This window comes from Emydura macquarii, unplaced genomic scaffold (genome assembly GCF_026122565.2).
Source record: "Emydura macquarii macquarii isolate MOO-44397 ecotype Brisbane River unplaced genomic scaffold, CSIRO-AGI_Emac_v2 contig_2531, whole genome shotgun sequence".
In the NCBI taxonomy this organism is placed as follows: domain Eukaryota; kingdom Metazoa; phylum Chordata; order Testudines; family Chelidae; genus Emydura; species Emydura macquarii.
The window spans coordinates 5,691,415-5,714,902 of NW_027132668.1; the positions used below are offsets into that span (position 1 = coordinate 5,691,415).

The 23,488-nt window shown below is 39.3% G+C and overlaps 1 protein-coding gene across 1 annotated transcript in view; it reads right to left on the reverse strand.

The window, feature by feature from the left end:
- Nucleotides 1-1,233: 1,233 nt before the first annotated feature.
- Nucleotides 1,234-23,488, reverse strand: part of EDAR (ectodysplasin A receptor) — a 36,271-nt gene continuing 14,016 nt past the window's right edge. Inside the window, exons 5-11 of the mRNA XM_067563537.1 lie at nt 14,729-14,815; nt 11,361-11,486; nt 11,191-11,265; nt 10,808-10,880; nt 8,049-8,208; nt 4,298-4,358; nt 1,234-1,553 (exon numbers count right to left, since the gene is read on the reverse strand). Of these exons, the coding sequence (XP_067419638.1) occupies nt 1,234-1,553; nt 4,298-4,358; nt 8,049-8,208; nt 10,808-10,880; nt 11,191-11,265; nt 11,361-11,486; nt 14,729-14,815 (902 nt within the window). The remainder of the gene's footprint in view (nt 1,554-4,297; nt 4,359-8,048; nt 8,209-10,807; nt 10,881-11,190; nt 11,266-11,360; nt 11,487-14,728; nt 14,816-23,488) is intronic.

Here is a 23,488-nt window from a genome sequence, read left to right on the forward strand (position 1 = left end):
TCATCACAGCATTTTAGCAACAAACTGAACAGTAGATTAACCAACTGGGTTGTTAACAGCTGCTGGCTTCTGGCCTCTGCAATTATAGATTTTAAAAAACCCACTATATCAAGAAAAATAGAAATTTGTTAACTCTAAAAAAAAATAAGTTGATACTTGCTGTGGGCAACCTCAAAGTAAAGCATCCATGGTTTGTTTAACCCTGTGGTCTCTGTGTTTATGTTCATATCATATTTTTATAACAAGAGCACAGCTTTTCAAAAACCACTGGATTCTCTACATTTTCTTCTTTTTTAAAGTGTTTTACTAAATCTACCTTTTTGTTCTATATGTCTTCTGCAGTTGTAGAGTAAGCACCATTCTTGTTTGAAATTTCTCTGCTTGGAATATAAGCACAGATGTCATTAAATACCTAAAAAGAAAAATGTCTTGTTATGCAATAGACAAGTGTCTTTTTTTATGAATTCAGCGAAGAGAAAAAATATTGTCCTTTTAACTTAAGAGCAGTCACTGCCAGCTTTCTCACCATGTCTTGTCAGTTAACACTTTGCATTTACAATTTATGAAATGTCTGCATGAAGAATCCAAGAAGAATCCTACAGTAATTTGAAGCACTTGTATCATGTAATTACATTAGTAATTTTTTTCGTACAGAATAATTAGTTAATCTAAGCACTCTGTTTATATAACCCTATGCACACACTTCTTGATTCAACAAATCCCTTGTATGTATAAGGAAGGAAATTGGTTATCAATTAAACATGTTAGAGCTGGTAGAAATGGATGTGCCTGATGCATATTGCTTGGTAGTGTATCTGACTGTAGATAGCTATTAAATTATTGAACTGAGCCCTATGTGATGGAACTATCCTCAGATAATAATTAAATGGGTTTTCTTTAAACAGGCTATCAGCAGATTGACCTGCACTTATACTTGTAAACTGAGTGGAAAATGGCTGTCACTGTCCACTTACTATCAGTAACTGTTTAACAAAAGCCATTCTTTTTAATTAAATATTTCATGTTGTGCTTCTCAGAAGAACTTCTGCCCTTGTTTGTTTTGTGCATGTTAAATTCAGATGCAAATCTTGCCTCATTTTAGTCTTCGGAATAATATAGCATGTGAGCAGTGTATGAGAAAACCACCAATTCTCTCAAGTCTCTGTCCCATGTCTTGGAACCATTACTCTTGGAATCAATGTTCTTGCACATCCTTTAGAAGTGATGATCACATCAGGATGTAATCGCTGGTTCAGATGAAGGCATCACTTGCACCCACTCCAAAATATCTGCACACAAAGACTCAACAGCATCTAACCGTTCAATTTGCACGAGTTTAGTTAGAAGTTCTGGGATGCTGTAGCCGGCGGTACTGATGCGGTCGAAGAGCTGCATGCCATCGGTCATACCACCTATTTCATCCCTTTTTAGTCCAAAGCTCTCAGCAAGGTGGCGCCATGTTTTCACAATGGCTTTTTCTGAGTTGTACGTTGAGCTGAGCATCCTGCTGGTCTTCTCCAGGCAGTCAAATGGCAGCTCCGTGGGACTGAGACCTGCGAAGTAAAAATTCCTGGAGTCAGAAGATTCCATAGACACATTTTGACAAATACTAAAAATGTTCCCTTATTCAGTACTACAATATTGAATATTAGCATCATCTTAAAATATTAAATAATAAATACATCCAAATGACACCTGTGAAAGTAACCCACCTTGCCTGGCACTCAACTCTTTGGGTTATTCTCACATGCATGTTTTGATAGCCCCAAATGACAGTATGGAATTGGAAAAGTCTTGAAAGAGAGAAAAAACTGAAACAGTGGGAGAGATAAGAGAAGAATGCATCTGTGAATTTGGGTTCAAAATATTTTTAACTGAGTTGTGTATTTCCTTATTACTGTATCCCTCTCTCAGCTAACTGTAAAGTAGCTTCCCCAGAGAATATATTGTAGATGTAGCCCTAGTGAGCACTTCAACAGATACAGCTATGCATGTCCAGCACAAGAGTTCCATTTTGGCTTTGCAGACTGGCCAGTGGCAGCCAGATTTCTAGTGGTACAAAATTCAGTTATTTAATAGCACAAAGAGTACTTTGCTGACAACAAACCTCTCCCACAGCTGGCTCAGTGTTTGATTCTCCTTCGACTCTGTATATGTTTCTGTGATTGGAAGATGTTCTCGCAGGGATAAGATGAGCATGGGTGGTATCATGATACCTAGTGCCTCCATGCATATATGTTCCTGCAAGAGCTTTCTTGTTGTTGTACCTCCAGAGGAGATCTTGGTCAATATTAACACTGATTTTCTAGAGATGGGATTTAGCACTGATCATGTGGCTGAATGGCTGCTCTTTGCTGGACCGGTTTCCCATGATACTGGATGTAGTACAGAAGATACTATCCACAACAAATAATGAAGCAATCACTTTGCAAACACTTAGAAAATAACAATGTGATAAGTAACAGTCAGCATGGATTTTTCAAGAACAAAGTGTGTCAAACCAACCTAATAGTGTCCTTTGATAGGGTAACACAAGCCTTGTGGATAGGGGGAAGCAGTAGATGTGGTATATCTTGACTTTAGTAAGGCTTTTGATGCTGTCTCACATGACCTTCTCAGAAACAAACCAGGGAAATGCAGCCTAGATGGAGCTACTATAAGGTGGGTGCCTAACTCGTTGGAAAACCGTTCCCACAGAGTAGTTATCAATGATTCACAGTCAACCTGGAAGGGCTATCAAGTGGGGTCCACAGAGATCGGTCCTAGGTCTGCTTCTGTTCAATCACTTTATCAGTGATTTAGATAATGGCATAGAGTACACTTAGTTGGTGGACAGTACCAAGCTGGGAGGGGCTGCAAGTGCTTTGGAAGATAGGATTAAAATTCAGAATGATCTGAACAAATTGGAGAAATGATCTGAAGTCAAGAGGATGAAATTCAATAAATTGAAATGCAATGTACTCCACTTAGGAAGGAACAATCAACTGTACATATTCAAAATGGGAAATGACTGCCTAGGAAGGAATACTCCAGAAAGGGAACTAGGGGTTATTGTGTATTGCAAGCTAAATATGAGTCAACAGTATAACACTGTTGCAAAAAAGCGAACATCATTCTGGGATGTATTAGCAGGAGTGTTGTAAACATGACACGAGAAATAATTCTTCCGCTCTATTCCACTCTGTTAAGGCCTCAACTGGAGTATTGTGTCCAGTTCCGAGTGCCACATTTCAGGAAAGATGTAGAAAAATTGGAGCAGAGGAGAGCAACAAAAATAATTAAAGTTCTAGAAAAGATGACCTATGAAGGATGATTGAAAACATTCAGTTTGTTTAGTCTGGAGAAGAGAAGACTGAGGGGGCGGGGGACATAACGATTTTCAAGTACATAAAACGTTGTTACAAGGAGGAGGCAGTAAAATTGTTCTGGTTAACCTGGGTAGGACAAGAATGAATAGGCTTGAATTGCAGCAAGGGCAGTTTAGGTTGGACATTAGGAAAAACTTTCTAACTGTCAGGGTAATTAAACACTGGAACAAATTGCCTGGGGAGGTTGTGGAATCTCAGTCATTGGAGGTTTTTAAGAGCAGGTTAGACAAACACCTGTCAGGAATGGTCTAGTTATTACATAGTTCTGCCTTGAGTGCAGGGGACTGGACTAGATGACCAACTGAGGTCCCTTCCAATCCTACACTTCTGTGATTCTGACTTTTGTGTTTACCCCTTTTTAATTGATTTTGAGGCTGATAGAGCTTTTCCTGTTTCAAATTCAATACCAGTGGTTAGATGGGAGCTGGGATCTCACTGAGCCATAGAACACACAGAAAAAGAGTGAATTAAAGAGAGAATTAAATAAGATTATGTACTTTTTGATGTAGTGAAATGAATCCATGTCCACTGTGCCTAGGTAACACAGGTAGTCAGATGCTAAATCAAATTAAACCCTTAAAAATGGTCTGATTTGGAAACTACTGTTCTTGGGATGTGGTGGCAGAGCGGGGTAGGGTTTAAGGTAGCTGAGAAGCAGGACGGGTCAGGACACTTGTCTGAAATACCGTTCTGATCCTTCCCAAATCTTAAACTTCTCAGAACATAGTTTAATGAGTATGGCTTCATCCAAACTACTTAAAATAAACAACTAATACAAAGTATACATTTAATAATTTACACCTAATTTGGGTCATCTCTTTGAAGACCACTTTTTGACAGTTTTGAAGGCAAAAGGAAATATATTCCACAGCCAATAGTTATAATCTAATTCTGTACAGTTAGTTTGAACATATTTTGTTCACACTCACCTTCGGCAACACCACATACACTGGCATACACATCAAGTATCTTTTTCCTTCGACTTTGAATCTAAAGGGAGCAACAACAAAACAAATTTTAAGGACTAGTACTGCATTATTTCTTCAGTCACGGGGGGAGATAATTACTAGACAAACAGAGGCAACCAGACACACAATGCAACCTCTTGAAGTGCTCTCTAGAGGCTCCTCTTCCAAAACTCTGAACACGCTGAATTAGCACATAAAGCCTCCAAGGATCCCTTCTGAAGATTCATAGAAGAGTAGGATAAGTGTAAATGAGTTAAGAGTTCCAGAGGGGTAGCCTTGTTAGTCTGTTTTTAGCAAAACAGTGAGAGTTCTGTGGCACCTTAAAGACTAACAAATTTATTTGGGCATAAGCTTTCATGGGCAGAAACCCCACATCCGACAAAGTCGGTTTCTGCCCACAAAAGTTTACGCCCAAATACATTTGCTAGTCTTTAAGGTGCCACAGAACTATCGCTGTTGAGTTAAGAGTAAACATGTTTTTCAGATTTCACTTTCCGCTCTTGGAGATCTCACTTTCTGTCTCCCAGTGTCATCTAATTTGGATTAATGAACTTTCTGCTTTAAGTGTTTTAGTATTTAATTTCCCTATCTAGACTCCACACAAGGGAGAGAGTAAACTAAATACCATAGCCGTGTGCCCCAAATGCAGGGATTGTTATGTAAAGAGGATTGGACCAGCTGTGATGAATTAATTTTTCCCAGCACACTTCAAGAGGGCTGTACTTGGAGGAGTTGTTGCTGGTTGGTATTAGGGGGTAGATTATGCTGGTTGGAACATTTTCAGTTGAATATATTTTTTTTCCAAAATATGCTCATTTGTCAAAGCTGAAACAGAAACATATTGGTTTAGATGGGAGAGCTTTTTGAGGTCCAGGGCTCTCTGACCACTTCTGATGAGACAGACAGGAATTGACCTGACCTATTAAATCCAAAACCAGATGTTTTAACACAATCCTATTTTGCGGAAAGGATTTCTTTTTGTTCCAATGCAAAATGAAAACAATTTTAAAACCTTGGAAGTTATCATAATACAGAATTGCTGACCTCCAACCAGCTCTATTAAGAACAAGCTATTAGAAAAATTCTCTTTTTCATGGGACTGAAGCACTGGCTTCACAGATCCACAGGTTGTCACTAAATGTATTTAAGAAAACACCCTGCTTGAGCTTTTGGGTTTGTGGAATGATCTTGTTTGGTTTGTTTGGACTGCCCTCTAAAAGCCCAGGTATTGTATATCAATCAGTTGGATTTCTAGACCTGTGGTTTTGGACCTCAAAGTGACTGCTTCTCACTTGACTTGTCATGTAGACACATTAGATCTGCAGGTATTTTGAATGTAATGAGATGGGAATACAGATATTAAATCGATTTTACATATTCTTGTGTTATGTATTTATTTCTTAATTAAAACTTTTGGGGTTTTTGAGCATAGTAGCTGTTGTGCATTTGGAGCAGCCACTTCATAAACATTTCAGGAGCTCCCATTTCTTTTCCTACGGTGATTTTTAGAGTTCTTTTTAAAGCATCTAAGATTCCCCCATTTTCTCTCTTCACTCTTGAGCCTTCCTTATGATTGTCTCCGGAGCAAGAGAGACTAAATAGCACCTTCCTCCCAAGTCCAGCCAGAGTGATGCAAACGGCTGTCTTCTTCTCCAGAGGCTGAGGCTGTTGATTCTGCACTGCTCCTAACCTATAAGCAAATAGCTAAGTTTGTGATTTGACCTCGGATCCACTGCGTGGTAGCTCATTGCATAATATCTCTTTTTAAACAGGAAGGAGCAGTCCAGAATAAGGTGAAGATCTAGCTTTTAGATTCTCTATATTTTTCTACCCTTCTCTTTAGCTGTCTTTAGCCTCATTTAACTCCCATTTAGCATGATGGTCTGTCTTACAAATACTACTTCATCTCCCCAAGTGCATTAATTCTCTTCCAAGGCACAGGACCTGGTTTGGTCATAAAATGTGAGGCATGGAAGCTGAGTGTCTCAGCACAATTGTATTTTCATCAAAGACCTTGTTTTCATTCTTGTTAAGAGACCTCAAGTCGTTATAACCATATTCCAGCAGAGAGGTCTAGGATAAGGGATTTATGCTTTAGACAATATTATAAGCCAAATAAATGCTTATGAAGATGTATTTACTGTATGTACAGTCTTTAGGGGGGTTAAGCCATTTCTTTTAAGACACTTCCACTTGGTCTGAGGCTCTGTGTACCAGATTTCAACCCAATGTGAAGTATAGCTAGACGATGGTGTCTAGATTCTATGATGATGTGTGCATTAGAAATATCTAAGGACAGATAAGAAAAACTCATACCTGGGGTTAATGATAATTTTCAGCTGTTCATAACTCTCTAAAAGCAAAGCTAAAAGCATCTCCCTTGGGGTTGAAACTTTCCATGTCTGGTCTTAGTTGAAAGATGAGCTATTCTGGAAAGTTTTGAGTTAAGTCACCTCTGCCATTTCAATTATGCAAGCATGAAAAGATACACTTTTCAAACCTTTTTCTTTTTAGTCTTGAATAACCAAAAATAGCTGATGCTACAAACTTCTATCTTGGCCTGACTTACTTCATTGTGGTTGGGTTAATATTTTTAAAACTAAAGTATAAAACATATCCATCTGAATATGTGCATTTCCTTTTTTAAGTATGCTTTAATGTTACCATTGATTAGAAAGTTGGGTATGTACTGAAGCACCTTACAAGTGCCTTTAAATGCCCTTAGCTGCCTTGAAATACACTAAGCTCTGGTCCACACTCACCTGGCGATTCGGCGGCAGTCTACGGGAGTTATGCAAACTACGCAGGGTAGCTTGCGTAACTCACGTCGACCGCTCTGCTTCCCTTCTGCGCGCTGTCTACACTGCGCTGCGCCAATGGGAATAGTGTTCCCGTCGACGCAGCGCTATGCTACTTGAGAGGGTGGTTTTACTCAGTTGACTTCCTGATCGATTGAGCAGGTCTACACTGACTGCTCAATCGATCCAGAAAGATCGATCTGGCAGTGGCGAATTTGCTGCCTTCAGTATAGACATGGCCTAAGAGGGAGCCAGGCAGCAGGAAAGAATGTAGGCCTCAAGTAGAAAAACCAAACAGGGAGATGGAGAAGGTGTGGGTCTATGGAATGATGGAGCCACCTTCAATGTGACTCTTGTAGCTTTGAAAAATAAACAGGAAAACTAAGTACAAAAATTAATATTAATGAAACATTAAGGTGTAGAAATGAGCATGTTGTGTTTAAGCACACAAAAGTCAGGAAATTCAAAAGTTAAGGTTCCCATTATAACATTAGTCGAGGCACATAGTTCATATACTCATGTTCCTTCAGTGACATTAACTCTGCTCTTTTGAATGCTGTACATTTTATGGTATAAATGTTAACAAAAAGTCAATAATACAGCAAGACATGCATTTAAACAGAAAAAACAAGACTACATTTTTCTTCCTTGATTTGACTTTTGGGTGCTTAATTTCTCAGTCTTTCACAGTGCATTTTATATGCACATACAGCATTTTTGGCATATTAAGAGAATACTATATGCTATCTCTACAGATAAGATTGTCAATTTCTTGTCACTTTGCAAAACTTTCCTGTAAATTAGTTTAATTTCCATTGTAATTCATTGTTTTATTGTAGTGATGATTTGTGCATGTATTTTTTTAAAAAACTAACAAAATATGTCTTCATTTTCAGTTCTGAAAAAAGCCTTACCCCAGTTGATTTGTTGTTCATAGAAGATTTGTCCCTGGCCAGATGAACTAAAGATAACAAGCACAGGTCTGGGGTCCCTTGCTTATCAACAGCAGCTTCTTCATCACTGTCCATGCTACGACTTAAAAGGCGTTCATTCTCAGAAGATGCATCATTTTCACTGAAAAATTAAGGGTAAGGTTACCGTAATATAGCCTTTGATAGTATGAGTCGGTTCTGTCTTTTCTCTTATCTTAGAAGCAATGGCCTATCTATTTTGAAGGATCATATAAGTAAGGCTTGATCCTGCTATTGCAGATGTATGTACAACTATCTTTATTTAAGTTACACGATCATGCATATCTGTATGAGAGCAAGAAGGAGACCTTATAAAGGGTGTTTTTTAAATATGTTTCTTTACTTAGGGCCAAAGTCTAGCTCTTTGACTTTACCTTTATATCTTTGAAAAATTAAAACCTAAAAAGGAAAACTAAATACAAAAATTAATATTAATGAAACATTAAGGTGTTTCAGGCCAAGACTATAACAGGATACAGAAAAAGAACTAGATTAGTTCACGGAGGATAGGTCCATCAATGGCTATTAGCCAGATGGGCAGGGATTGCTGTTTGCCAGAAGCTCGGAATGGGCAACGGGATGGATCAGTTGATGATTAGCTGTTCTGTTCATTCCCTCTGAAGCACCTGGCATTGGCCACTATTGGAAGACAGGACACTGGACTAGATGGACCATTGGTCTGATCCAGGATGGCCATTCTTATGTTCTTACCTACATCTACACTTTGAGCTAGGGGGTGTGATTCCCAGCTTGCATTACATGTACTTATGCTAGTTAGATGAGAGCTAGCATGAATATAAATATGGTAGTAGCATAGCCATGGTAGGATGGGCAGTGCCAGCACGTACCCAGGGAGTTCAGGTTGCCTGTGCCATTGTGGCTACATTACTATTTGTACTCGTTATTTATTGACCTAGCATGAGTATGTGTCTGCAAGCTGGGAATCACACCCCTAGCTTGTAGTGTAGACATAGTCTTTGTGGTGTGGCACAGCACTCATTGTGTCATTTACCTGGTCTCAGGGAGCCCTAAGAGAATCCTTAGGGGGACTGGACCTGTAGCCAGTTATTTCATATAACCATTTAATTGTGTTATGAATTAACCACAACAATAGATATGTATTCAGTGCGTGATGAATAGATATAAGTAGAAGGCACAATATAGGAATAAGTAGGATAGTATTATAGGGATATAAGGCTGACAAACATTTATGAGAGAACAGTATGTATTAAGTATATAAGCAAAGTAAGGCTGCAATGCAAACCCTACAGGCTGAGGCTGGTAACATTTTAAGTTAGCCACATTAGACCTTGGGCCTAAAAGAAGGGTCGACATAAGTAGCTGACCCAGGAGTAATCCTGTACCAGTAAAAATACAAGATTATTGTAAAGAATGTGCCAATGGATGATGTTTGGGAAAATATGCCACAATGTACCTGTCAGGTCTGCAAAGCACTCAATTGTAACATCATGGAAAATTCTGCAGTGACTGCAGGTTGCCATGGGGACTTGTTGACGTAAATGCTAATGCAGATAAGGGGAACGAAGAGGCTTGGCTATGAAAAGTTGGGCACCCCAAATTTTATGGGATTGGCAAGTCCTGATAAGGAAAAAGAGGTCAGAACTTTCATTCATATGTATAAGGGCTATGGGTGTGAGTGTAACTCAGCCTAGAAGAGATTCCCAAGCATGAACAGGGAGGATGAATCCATCAGGAGACCCTCCACAGATGACCACCTACTGAGAGAGCCATCCACCTTGATGGTACCCTTGCGGATGTGAGTATGAGAGCCTTGATGCTGGACATCCTATGATATATATATTACCATGTAACAATATGTATCTCTGTAACTGTGGCATTGATTATCTGTGTAGTAAGATTTTTAATAAAGGGAAGCCTAATAACTTGTGAATGCTGTTGTGGTCCCCTACTATTGTTCCTCATGTGCCTCCAGAGCAAAGGACATTTCTCATGGTAGTTCTTGTTCTGCTGATTCTAATACTGCAGCCGTTAAGAAGCACCAACTTTTCGCCCAGGTTACTAAGGTTTAAGAGACCATTGTTAAAATCAACCCTTCAATAATATATAAAGGCTACTGACTTCTGTGACTTTGTGCCATCTAGATGCTGAACACTAAAGTTGGGAATAAGGTGCTTTCTTGATGTGTGGAGCAGGAAATGTGTTCTCCCCTGCTGGCTGACAAGCAGCAGGGAGAACATTAATGGAGAACACATACCTGAAAACCACACTTCTGGCTCACAGCACCAAAATGGAGCTGTCAGGAAAGAAGACAGAGCCCAATAGAGATGAAGAGGGAGATGGGATGAGGGGATGATCAGTCCTCCCCCAGCTAGCCTCTGCCATCCTATCTTAGAAATTAGAGATGGAAAAGACCTAGTGAGTCATCTAGTCTTTCCCCTGCTGATGCAAGACTGTTAGTGTATTTTCAACTCTCAGGTCTAGCTTTAAAAAACTCAAGCAATGTGGTTTCTGGCCCTTCCTTTGGCAGACTGTCCCTCATTCTATTAGATCTCACCAGTAGGAAGCTTTTAGCCTCTTTTTTCCTTGTCTTAATTGCAGCTCATATTTTTGTTGTATTCCTTTGTAACCCGGCTAAATAATTCTTCGCCTCAAGTATCTGGAAATGGTTACCTTCCTTTTCCACCATAACCAAGCTAAAATAATGTTTATTTTTCACTTACCTTTTAACAGTCTTAGCTGGAGTTGCTGTCAGTTTTTCAAACTCCTCTTTTTCTGAGAAAATCACAACATTTTCTGTAGATCAAAATAAAAAGAAGTTTAACTGGCAGAATGATTGCAAGTGTGTGTTTTGCCTCACTAACTTCTTCATCTGGCAGTCTTACTACAAACCTAAATCTCCCTGAATTCTTCTACACTTTTAATTGCTATCAGAGGATTAAGTGCAATTTTGGTGGTACAGAAATGTTTTTGCATATTTCTTTACTAAATGGAACTGGAGTTTAAACAATTAAAAGGGGAAATTGCACAGGAAGAAGGATTTAAGAGAGTTTAAGCCCTGTATTATCCGGTGTGGAAAAAGCAGAAACTATAAAACGGCTCAAACCTTGTACTTCTTTCTTTTCTTCTTGCATATTGGCCTGGGCTTCAACTGTTTTGACTGAATGGCTGGTGCAACAGGCTAGAATATAAAGAATGTAACTTATTAATAATCATTCTCAGCAGTTGTCTGGAGATAGCATTTTGCAATTGGAATTTCTTATGCCACATAATTACCTTGACCAGAAGGTTTTGTTTTCACAATGTAAAACATGATGATCAAGACAATAGCAATAGCCATTATGAATATAGTAGACATGGCAATTATAAGAGCAGTAGCCAGATGCCCTTGTCCTGAAAGATCTGCTGGAGACACAAAGAAATAGTGTATTGTAAAGGAGAATGTTTATCATTTTGAGGTCTGCACTAAACTTAATTCCTAGTTCATTTATTTATTTACTTAAAACTTAGTGCATTTATTTGAACTGGAGTTTTGCTGGATAAAGCACTGCAGAACTTGGCTCTTATGATTCAAAAGCCAACCAATATACAGAATTTTACCAATCAGTGTAGTTTGTTCTCCAATAACCAATTAATAATAATTACATTAAGTACTAGATGATGTGGTCCTGCAGAGATGAAGGAAGCTTTATTGTTCTCTAATAATAAAAGAAGTTATGTATGAAGAGGAAAATATACTCTGCTCTTTCAAATATCTTGTGAAATGTTCAATGTTTCAATAAGGAGAAAATATGAGCTACCAAAATTTGACCTCTTTCCATATTTCAGTTTTTTAAAATTATATACATAAACTATTTCATTAAATTTTGTTTATATTTTACTCATTGTAAAAAGAAAATTTATGAAATTAAAACATGTGCTTGATATTTCTTTGGTAGATTTCTTTTCTGCCACTGTCAATCTGTGCCTGAGAGAATGAAGTTTGTTGTTTGTTGTTGTTGTAACATGAAAATAGTAAGCTGAAATTTATGTCCGATGAAAATTATAACAGGCCTGTAGGCTCAATGTTGCCCATGGCTGCGCACATAACTGGCTTCAATGGGGTCTTGGTACGTGAACATCTAAAGATAGGATTGGGCTTTTTGCATGGCAGAAAATGGTGTTCCCCTATATCATAACATATGGTATGTTGTGTGTAACTGCGAACAGCTGCTAGCTCTCAGCCCTGAGTGAAAGTTGGACTTTTCTCTTAATTTTAAAATAAGTTATTTAGCTTTCCTTTATAGAACAATGAAACAGTTCAATAAAACAACAAAATGTGTAATCTCTTTTCATAGACCTAGACCAACATACAAAGTGGGTGACCAGCTCTGGTAATGTTCCATTGGTGTGAACATGTTAAAAATTCTCCTGATGGAAGCTTATAAAAAAGTACAGGTGAAAACGTTTAGTTTAGTTCAATTTGTGTTGTTTGTATGGATTATAAAACCCCTCTGATGCCATTTTTACAGATGCTTCTCAGAGAAGAAACCACTGCTTAAAAATAAACGATAAAACTTTGAAATTTTAAAAAATATGATGGGGAGCCAAAGAAGGGAAAAACAAAATAAGGAAAAATTCAATCATTAGAATAGGAGCTGTTGTCTATGTCTATGTCTTTGGGAGCACCCACAAAGAAGGAATTACAGTAGTAAGTCTTGAAAAAAATGGAATAATTGATAAATGATTCCAAGTGTTTCTTGTCATAGCAATATCCTGAAGAAAGTAGAAAGATGTTCTAATTATGAAATGTGACAAATATGTCCTAACACGCAACCTCTTTATGCTAAGGAGATAGGCTCAATAGATATTGCCAAAATAAACTCTTAGGCTGGGCGCTTCACATCACAAACCACCTAAAACCAGCTAGCAATCAGCTTTAGTTGGATCATTTTATAAAATACTGTGATATCCATAACTGGATATCATGTTAGGAGCCTGACAATTGGCTGGAAGCATGAGGTAGGTCTGGACAGTGTCTGCTTAAAAATAAGACCCAATAACACTTTCGGAAGAGCACTGATCCTAACATTGATCCCCGGGGCAAGGCACAGAGAAGCAGGCTGAGGTCTAAATTGACCTATGGTAATTGTGATTGACTGCTGCTTTCAATAGGACTCCAGTTAAGCCAAAGCAGTATCTGACAGCCCAACAGCAGACAGCAAGCACATCGGAAGAATACTATAATCGGTACTATTGAATGTTGAAAAATGAAACAAAACTGAAAGTGAACAGAATGAGCAGAACTGGATAATGCATGATTTGCATTTACCAGATCATCCTCTTTGGTATGGTACCCTAGATAATCTGATTGGAATTTTCAAATGAGTCAAATTAACTTTTATATCTGAATATAAATTAGTTAACAAAACCAGGATGAAAATTAGATATCAGCAAAGAAATTTTTAAGGTCAGACATCTAAATGATTCATTATCCCTCAAATAAACAGTTTCATGAAAAGTAAATGCTCCCTCAGCAATGAGGTGGGAGTCGGATCCAAAGCACATTTGTGCTCAAGCCCAAATATCGTATGTGTGATATCGGAGAGAAGAGCTGAAAACCAAAGACAGAGTTCATAATGATAAGTTACCTAAAAGCTGGTTTAATATATGCTTTCTCTCAATGTCTGGAGCTCATTCATGAAATAAATTCATCAGAGGGGTAACTAGATCCTCCCTTACTTCAGAAAGAGCATCTGAATATTTTAACATGTTGTTTCTCTGCTTCAGAAGCATCGTTTGATCATGTTGATGTCATTTTGCTTCAAGGGGTTTTTAATGCCCTCAAAAGAAAGGTAAGGAAAGGGAGAAAACCAAGCCACAGTCTGCAAAAGAATTGATATACTTGTTTTTCTAACACAGATTTTGCACGTAATGTTGACAGAAGATGAATTTAAGATAAGGTATGTAAGATTAGATATGAAAATCAGAGACAATAAGCTAGGATCTAAAAAGCCATTTAGGGTTATAGAAAATGATAAATACTTCAAAGAGTGTGGAAAGTTGAATTACAAATGAGACAATACAATGTCTGGAAATGTGGCCTCCAACATCACAAAAACAGACACAAGATGATCCGCTTTGGCAATTCTTTATTAGTTGTTTTATCCCCCCTACTATGCACGCAGTGTTCTTATTTTCATTTATTTTTGACAGACCAAGAATAATATTGCAGAACTGCTTGTTTTGTCTGCTTGTTTCAGAGACTGTTTGTTTGTTCAGAGACCATTTGTAGAACTGCTTGTTTCAGAGACCAGCCACATAGTTTATATTAAATTATTTTCACATTCCTGGCCAGGCTCTGCTGGGGCACAATGCCATTTCCTTGTTGCTAGAACTAATGAACTAAATAAACTGCTGGCATAAATCAGTACAACTCAGTCGAAATCCATTTTAAGTTCATCTCCACTGAAGTAATAGTATTGATTAATCAAGGAATAAGAAATCATCGTAAATTATTATTGTTTTTGGTTATTGATTCTTCAAATATGGGAATATAGTGAAAAGTAATTTTACAGCAGATGTTTTCAGCTCAACAGTTATATCAGCTGATACTGTATTCTGAAGAAATAGCTGATGAATAAACCTGGGGAAGCTTTTCTTACCTTTGTGTGCATGCTGAAAAGGTGGGAGCGTGTTTGAGCCAGAGGTACTTGGGAAAATGGCTGAAATACCAGAGGTAGTGCCTGCACCTGCAATAGTAACAAAACTGCCATAAATTTTCCTGCTTACCTTGTGAAGTATCAGCCATGCCTTGACCTATTTAGAGTAAGCAGAGCACGCACTTAGTTTCACTGAATTTCCAAGTCATTAAAATATGGATTTTGTATATATTTTTGCATAGGCCTTGGAGGAATTTTCAAAGCCCTACTGACTGATTTATTAACCTGTCTAAAGACAAAACGTTCAATGGTATACACAGGATCAGATTTGCTCAATGGATTCCCCTCATGTAAACATGTCTGGGGAGCAGAATGTCTGCCACGAGTGAGTCAAAGTGATGCAAGTCACTCACAACCTATGCGCCATGATGGAGTCTGGAGCTGGCTGGTGCAGGCCCCGGAGTAGTCATCTAGAAGTTTCAGCAAATGAGTGCCTCTCTCAGGCAGCCTCCATAAGTGGGATTTCGATGGAGCCCTGATTCGTGTTTAAAGTTTCATTGCCCCAGTGGAGCCACTGGGGAAGATGGCAAACGATATTGCAGGATGCCTACCCCTTGGTGAAACTGCATAGGGAGGATGCATATTTTATGCAGCCTGGCAGGATGACGTGTTTCATATGATCCTGCCAGCTAGAATCCATCATCTAGGAAAAAACTCTAAGCCACCATTGTTGTACGAGTAAGCCCTACATCTACTGTAGGAAACAATTGGCAATGAAGGATAGGTAAGATAACTTTATAGGTTCTTTTCCCTATCTGGGTTGTATGATTGATTAAAAACATCAATAGTCTTTCTTTTTTTTAGTTCAGCAGTGAATGTGCTATGTTTTCAGAATGGAAAATCAGGTCACAAATGGCAGCAAAATACCAACCCTGCTAGCTTCTTTTGACTCTAGGCACAGACAGAAACACAGTGGGAACTAAGACCGAAGCTAGGAATACTCTCATTGAGCATCTCACTGTAATAAGATTCCAAAACAGGAATTAGAAATTAGGGTTAGAAAAGACCATTCTCTTCACTCCTGTAACAACCTTTAAAGTAGTTTGCAGATGCAAACAGGTACCGTCAGCAGACACTGAAAATTTTTTAAATTATTCTAAGATGCGATGTAGTCATCATCAAGCAAAACGATAAAAACCACTAATAATTCTTCATATTTACCTTGTGTAGCAAAAGGTAGGTATTAGTGAATTAATTATTTTAAGACTAAAAGGTACAGTGCAACTAGTCTGTGTTTGTGGGAGGATGGGGGTAGCACAGTCGTTGAAGACCTAGTCGGGCAAATTCACACCACAACTGAAAAGTGACTAGTGCTATTCTGACATTCTGGGAAACATAGTAAGGAATTTCAGGGTCTTGGCCTATCAGTTAAGATCAACAGGAAATTAAGCTGTCTGGTTGCTTATGAAAGATATCTCCTGGTCTACGAAGTAAAGAAATATACATGATCTTTAAATAAAAAAAATAGTTTTTAGAAAATGAAAAAATATTACCCAGTATAAAATGTTACTATGTGTACAGAATGATAAATGCATACTCTTAACTTGGCTCTAAGAATACAGTGCAGATGGCTTCGGAAGATTTTTTTCCTATAACAATGGCAGAACACCTTCCGAACTTCATTTGTTGGCGTGGAAGGACATAAATATTATTTATTATAGTTTTATTTTTTAAACTGAAGCAGCATTTATTTTTATAAAATTTTAAATATACTGGTTTGCCAGGCACTTTCAATGCTATGTAGGTAAAATAATTACATCTGTTTAAACTTTAAAATGTGTATATGGAAGAAAGACCTTAGTTTGCAGAAGCCATAGCAACCAGGCTGATGACTCATTCTCATCCTGTTCATGGGATGCTTGTGAATTATGGTGAACAAATCATAGAACCAAGTCCTGTAGTCCTTACTTAGGCAAAAGTTTAATTGACTCAGTTTCCCATTTGTTTAAATATGAGTTTTGCCTGAAAAAGGACTTTAGGGTTTGACTCACAGAAATTATAGATGGAAAAGATCTACTGGGTTGTCTAGAGAGAGATGATGGGTGAGGTAATTTCTTTTATGGACCAATATCTGTTGGTGAGAAAGACAAGCTCTTGAGTTTACACAGAATCTTCTTCAACCTTGTCTCTTTTACTAACAGAAGTTGGTTCAGTAAACCTCACCTCCCTTGTCTCTAATATTCTGGGTCCGATACAGCTACAACAACACCGCCTACTAGGTCATCTAATCCATCTTCCTACCAGTATAGGATTGGTCCCTGAATCATAGAAATGTAGGACTGGAATGGACCTCAAGAAGTCTTCTAGTCCAATCTCCAGCACTCAAGACAGGACTAAATATTAATGTTGTAGTGCTTTATCAAGTTTACATTTAAATATCTCATAGGATCTTTTACCACATTTCTTGGAAAATTATATTCCATAGTCTGAAATAATGCCCCAAAAGGAAGTCTTTATTTGCTATTTAACCTATCTTTTTTCTTTTTTAAAATTTTCTCTCCCCTTAATTTCTAAAGCTCCAGAATGAGCACCCATTCCTACTTTGGCCTCTGGTCACTTCTCTGTGACAAACCTGGTTCAAAAAGAAGTTAGGTATAAGCCATTAAAACACCCTTTGCTGTTAGACCATTGCAAAAATGGCAGAACGAAGTTAGTTTCTGTATGAAATAGAGATTAAGGATAAATAATTCCTTAATTTCTCTACCATTGTGCTAGTTCTTTTCACAGAATTTATTTTCACCCTCTGATCTTTATCTGTTTATTTCTTCATCCCAGTTTGAAAGTCGGGAACTTAGGTCAATGTTCAAATGTGATGCCATACAATTCTTGCAGGCTGAAACAAGTCAACAATAGCTATTCTTACATTGCAGTTTAATTAACACAGGCAAAATAATATGCTCCTTTGTCTGCTTTTAGATAATCCAACAAGCTCTAGTTCGTCCCCCTTTTCTTTAGTTGAGCTCAAGCATGTTTTAATGGAACCATTTTTGTTTTGCTGGATCAGGCGTCCAGCCACTCTTATATTGTTAACACAGTTTTTCATTTATCCATGAACAGGAAGAGCAGTCAGGCTGTAGAAAACCATTGCCCAAATAAATAACCAAGAGATGGTAATAGAACCATTTCTGCACTTTACACCATTATTTTCCTACTTCAAACTGAGGGATAGATCCTACCTTGTCCTAGCTCAGCATGTGGCGGAGTCCTCCATTCACACTCTGAGTCTGCTCGCATGCTCAAATTTAAGTACATGCAGGATCAGAATGATTGAACAAGAATTTTCGTATGGTTACCTAGGAATGGGACCATCTGGGTTTTTTGGGTTTTTTTGTAATACGTGTCACAGTGAACTTCACCCTGATGCTGAAACAAGGTCATCTTTCAAGTATACTTATATAAGTGTTAGTAATTATACATATTTTAAGCCTGATATCAAATTTAATATTTTGGCACATTTTATTATGAGCTAAGATTTTGCTTTGAATGTGGTTTTGAAGAATATGCCAAATAATGCACCTGCATTAAAAGGTGAACTGAAAACTGCCAGTTTTTTAAGGGCTTTTGTTAACTATGTTGCCAGCTTTTGTCAGCTTCCTATGGATAAAAGGGATGGGGGGAGGAAAACTACTTTAGTTGTCGCTCTTTTCCCATCCAACGATACATCAAGACTATGAAAGTCTAGTTTGTACCCAGACCACATTCCTAACTCTGGTTTCAATGCAGATGATGTCACTTACATTATCTCTAATGCTTTAGATATAGTTCAGGCAGGGAAATTCTGAGTGTATGCTGCCCCACATATGGAAATCACTCTTTTCTGGCCATGAAAAAACGACTGACATACAGTTGTATAGCCGTGTACTTTACATTTTTAGTCACCTGTACGTAATACCATTGGAATGTAATAAAGACACCTGCTAGCAATCCTATATCATTAGGGGTTTGTCAGCTTTTCCATTATAAACGTTGTTATTTAGGGAGGTTACAATTTGGTCATAAAAGTTTTCTCTGGACTCAGACTCTCCCTACAGCCTTTTTTTTTAAAAATGCATGAAAATAATTTTGATTGTTTTAAAAGAATAATTGCATTTGTTTCCAGATTTGAATTTGCTTTTCTAATAAAAACAGCTTTAACTTTTAAATAGCTTTGTAGTCAGTCATTTGTCCATAATGCAGATTAGGTGCTGTCTATTAAAGTAATTTTTTTCCTTCCTTTATGTTTAAAGAACAGTTTTCCTGTGCATAGCAGGACTATTAAAATTATTTGTACTTATCAAGCCCAATTCACAATAAGGACCAAAGAACAGCACTACTGAACTTGTTGTGTGGCAGGCACAGAGGCAAGGTTTGTGGACATGTTGTCCAGATAATGTTTGTGGCTTTTGATAAAAACAGCTGCAATGTGATGTACAAATGGGAAAGCACGTTTATTATTACTTTTCTTTGTTTAGTGACGGGTGGATACTGAAATGGGAGGAGGAATATTTTGCATGGATTTAAAAAGTTATCATATGTATATGAACTAAATACAGCCCACTTTCCTGTCAAACAATCATAGAAGATTAGGGTTGGAAGGGACCTCAGGAGGTCATCTAGTCCAACCCCCTGTTCAAAGAAGGACCAACCCCAACTAAATCATCTCAGCCAGAGCTTTGTCAAGCTCCACCTTAAAAACCTCTAAGGATGGAGATTCCATCACCTCCCTAGGTAACCCATTCCAGTGCTTCACTACCCTCCTCGTGAAAAAGTCTTTTCTAATATTCAACCTTGACCTCCCTCACTGAAACTTGAGACCATTGCTCCTAGTTCTGTCATCTACCACCACTAAGAACTGCCTAACTCCATGCTCCCTGGAACCCCCTTTCAGGTAGTTAAATGCTGCTATCAAAAATCCCCTCGTTCTTTTCTTCTGCAGACTAAACAAGTCTAGTTCCCTCAGCCTTTCCTCATAAGTCTCGTGCTTCAGCCCCCTGATCATTTTTGTTGCCCTCTGCTGGACTCTTTCCAATTTGTGCACATCCTTTCTGTAATGGGGAGCCCATAACTGGACACAATACTCCAGATGTGGTCTCACCAGTGCTGAATAAAGAGGAATAATCACTTCCCTTGATCTGCTGGTAATGCTCCTACGAATGCAGCCCAATATGCCGTTAGCCTTCTTGGCAATAAGGGCACACTGTTGACTCATATCCAGCTTCTTGTCCACTGTAACCCTCAGGTCCTTTTCTGCCAAAGTGCTGCCTACCCAGTTGGTCCCCAGTCTGTAGCAGTGCATGGGATTCTTTCATCCTAAGTGCAGGACTCTGCACTTGTCTTTGTTGAACCTCATCAGATTTCTTTTGGCCCAATCCTCTAATTTGTCTAGGTCACTCTGTATCCTATCCTGTTTTCCAGAGTATCTACCGCTCCCTCCAATCTGCAAACTTACTGAGGGTGCAATCCACCCTATCCTCCAGATCGTTAATGAAGATGTTGAACAAAACCGGCCCCAGAGCAATCTCTGGGGCACTCCGCTTGATACCGGCTGCCAACTAGCCATTGAGCCGTTGATCACTACCCGTTGAGCCCAATGATCTAGTCAGCTTTCTATCCATCTTATAGTCCATTCATCTAACCCATACTTCTTTAACTTGCTGATAAAAATACTGTGGGAGACAGTATTAAAAGCTTTGCTGAAGTCAAGGTATATCCCGTCCACCACTTTTCCCACATCCACAAAGCCAGTCATCTCATCATAGAAGGGAATCAGATTGGTCAGACATGACATGCCCTTGGTGAATCCATGCTGACTGTTCCTGATCACTTTCCTCTCTTCCAAGTGCCTCAGAATGGATTCCCTGAGGACCTGCTCCATGACTTTTCTGGGGACTGAGGTGATGCTGATGGGTCTGTAGTTCCCCGGATCCTCCTCCTTCCCTTTTTTGAAGATGGGCACTATATTTGCCTTTTTCCAATCATCTGGGACCTCCCTCAGTTGCCACGAGTTTTCAAAGATAATGGTCAATGGCTCTGCAATCACATCAGCCAACTCCCTCAGCACTCTCGGATGCACTGCATCCTGCTCCATGGACTTGTGCATGTCCAGCCTTTCTAAATAGTCCTGAACCTGTTCTTTCACCACTGAGGGCTCCTCACCTCCCCCTCATTCTGTGCTGCCCAGTACAGTAGTCTGGGAGCTGGCCAAAATAAGCATTGAATACTTCAGCTTTTTCCAAATCATCTGTCACTAGGTTGCCTCCCCCATTCTGTAAGGGGCCCAAACTTTCCCTGACCTTCTCCTTGTTCCTAACATACCTTTAGAAACCCTTCTTGTTACCCTTCATGTCCCTTGCTAGCTGCAACTCCAGTTGTGCTTTGGCCTTCTTGTTTTCACTCCTGCATGCTTGAGCACTATTTTTATACTCCTCCCTAGTCATGTGACCAAGCTCCCACTTCTTGTAAGCTTCCTTTTTGTGTTTAAGCTCACTGTAGACTTCTTTATTAAGCCAAGCTGGTCGCCTGCCATATGTGCTATTCTTTCTGCACATGGGGATGGTTTGTTCCTGAGCCCTCAATAAGGTTTCTTTAAAATACAGCCAGATCTCTTGGACTCCTTTCCCCCTCATAGCCTCCCAGGGGATCCTGCTCATCAGCTCCCCGACGGAGTCAGGGAGCCCTTCTCTCCACTTTGTATTCTGCCTCTCGTATTTCCTCCTCACCTCATTCCTTCTTTTCCTGTATCTAGTGACTTCCTCATCCAGTTTTCTCCTTTTCTTGGTGTGTGTCTCTCTCCTCATTGCTTTTCATCAGATCTCCACACTGTCTATACAGGCCATATATTTCTTCCCTCAGCTTTCTGTCTCCCTATTTGTTATACTCTGGCTCCCTATTCCTACCTTTGCCCCAATATCTTCTCTTGCTATTTCACTTTCCTTTCTTAAGGTCCCCTCACCTTCCCTTTTTGTCATCATATTATCTCCTCCGCTTTCCATAGATTTCCCCTTCTAATGCCAGTCTGTGCCTCTGTAGGTCAGTCAACAGGAATCATGCAATGTATGGGCTGAGCATGGTGGTATACAGCAGCAAAGATCAGATGACTCTTCTGTTTCACAGTGCAGCTATTCGGAGGGGTGGAGAGAGAACAGCAGATACTCCTTCTGCTGGCCAGTCCAAGGGGGCTCTACTACTGGGATGGAAGTGTCAGCAGCAGCAAGGTTGGCAGGACACCATGTGTGTAACTTCTTGGGTGTTCTGGAAGCGTACTGCTCTAGGCGAACACCATCTAGGTTGCAATAGCTTCTTCACGGTGTACTTAATACACATTGTAAAAATATGTGCATTTATAGTGCATGATAGAGTGTTACATCAACTCTGTAAATAGCGTGCATTTAAAATTGTCTTTGCCATTCATTCAACTAACAGATATTTTTACAATGTATGCGCATCAGAAACTTACTGCCTTTTGAGCTATTAGCACAGGGACTGTGAGGGTAGTGGAAGATAAAATGGAAAAAATAATGATAACCCAGAATAAAGGCACCTTGATTCAGACTACAAGTGTAAATCTAGTCCTAAGTATAGGATTCGCTATCTGGTAAACACAGGCCAGAATTTTCAAGTGTGTGAATTCATATTTAGGTACCTACATAAGTGGTCTGTTAGAGGTACAGTTCCCATGGAAGCCAATGGGAGCTGCAGTATCTGTGGAAATCAGTCCACTTATTTAAGTGCATAATACTAGCCCTACACATTTGGAAATGTTGCCTGACTGCACACTGAGAGTAACTAAAAATCACTAAATAAGAAGAAGAATCTCCCAGGCAATAGAATTGCACCTTAATTTGGAGAAGATTGCTGGATAGTACAATCGACGTTTGTGAGGTGTGCAATAATAGTACCATTTGCAGAGCTACTGCCAAAGAGATATTGGGGGCCCAACCTTATGCTTACTGAAATCATTGTAAGGGCTCCCATTGTCTTCAGTGGTCATGAGATCAGGCCCATTGGGAAATATTTTAGCTCCCAGATTTTATGCTTGTAATAATTAGGCACTATATAGCCAAACTTTTACATTAGCTCTTGCCAAACTTGTAAGTAGTCATTGGTGTTAAGATACACAAAAGAGAACTTTTTTTGCTGTTGTGTTCTCTCGGCTATGCCTTCAAGCAGCTATTTAACTTTTCTCCTGTGATTTTGATGAGATGGTTTTGGTGGCATGTCCACCCCCACACAAGCCCTGGAATGGTGAAGGTGGCTAGCTTGGCCAATTAATTTGTCAGGTTGCACCTGGAGAAGGAGCCAGGGAGCGGGGTTAATTAAATGAGGATGAGCTTGACAGGAATAGGAGGGGCCTATACAAAGCCTAGGAGCTGAGAGCAGAAAGGGACTGCAAGGACATAGTCTGCAGTCACTTCCTGGATGAAGGGAGGTTTTTTGGGACTATAGAGGGTAGTCCACAGTTACTCCCTGGGAGGAGGGGAATGTAGTGATCTGGCTGAAGAGCCTCCACAAAGGGGAGGCTGCAGTTCCTGGAGTGAGAGGAGTCTACATAGTGAGAGGATGACAGAAGAGACACCACCAGACGAGGGCGCAATGCCGGCAGAGCTAATGCCCCAGATGGCCAGGAGGAGGGAGCACTAGAGGTGAGTGCACCCTGTGACAGTTGTCGTCTCTTGAGGGAGCAGAGGTGGTGACCATTCTAGGCTATGTGGCCTTGGTTTGGCA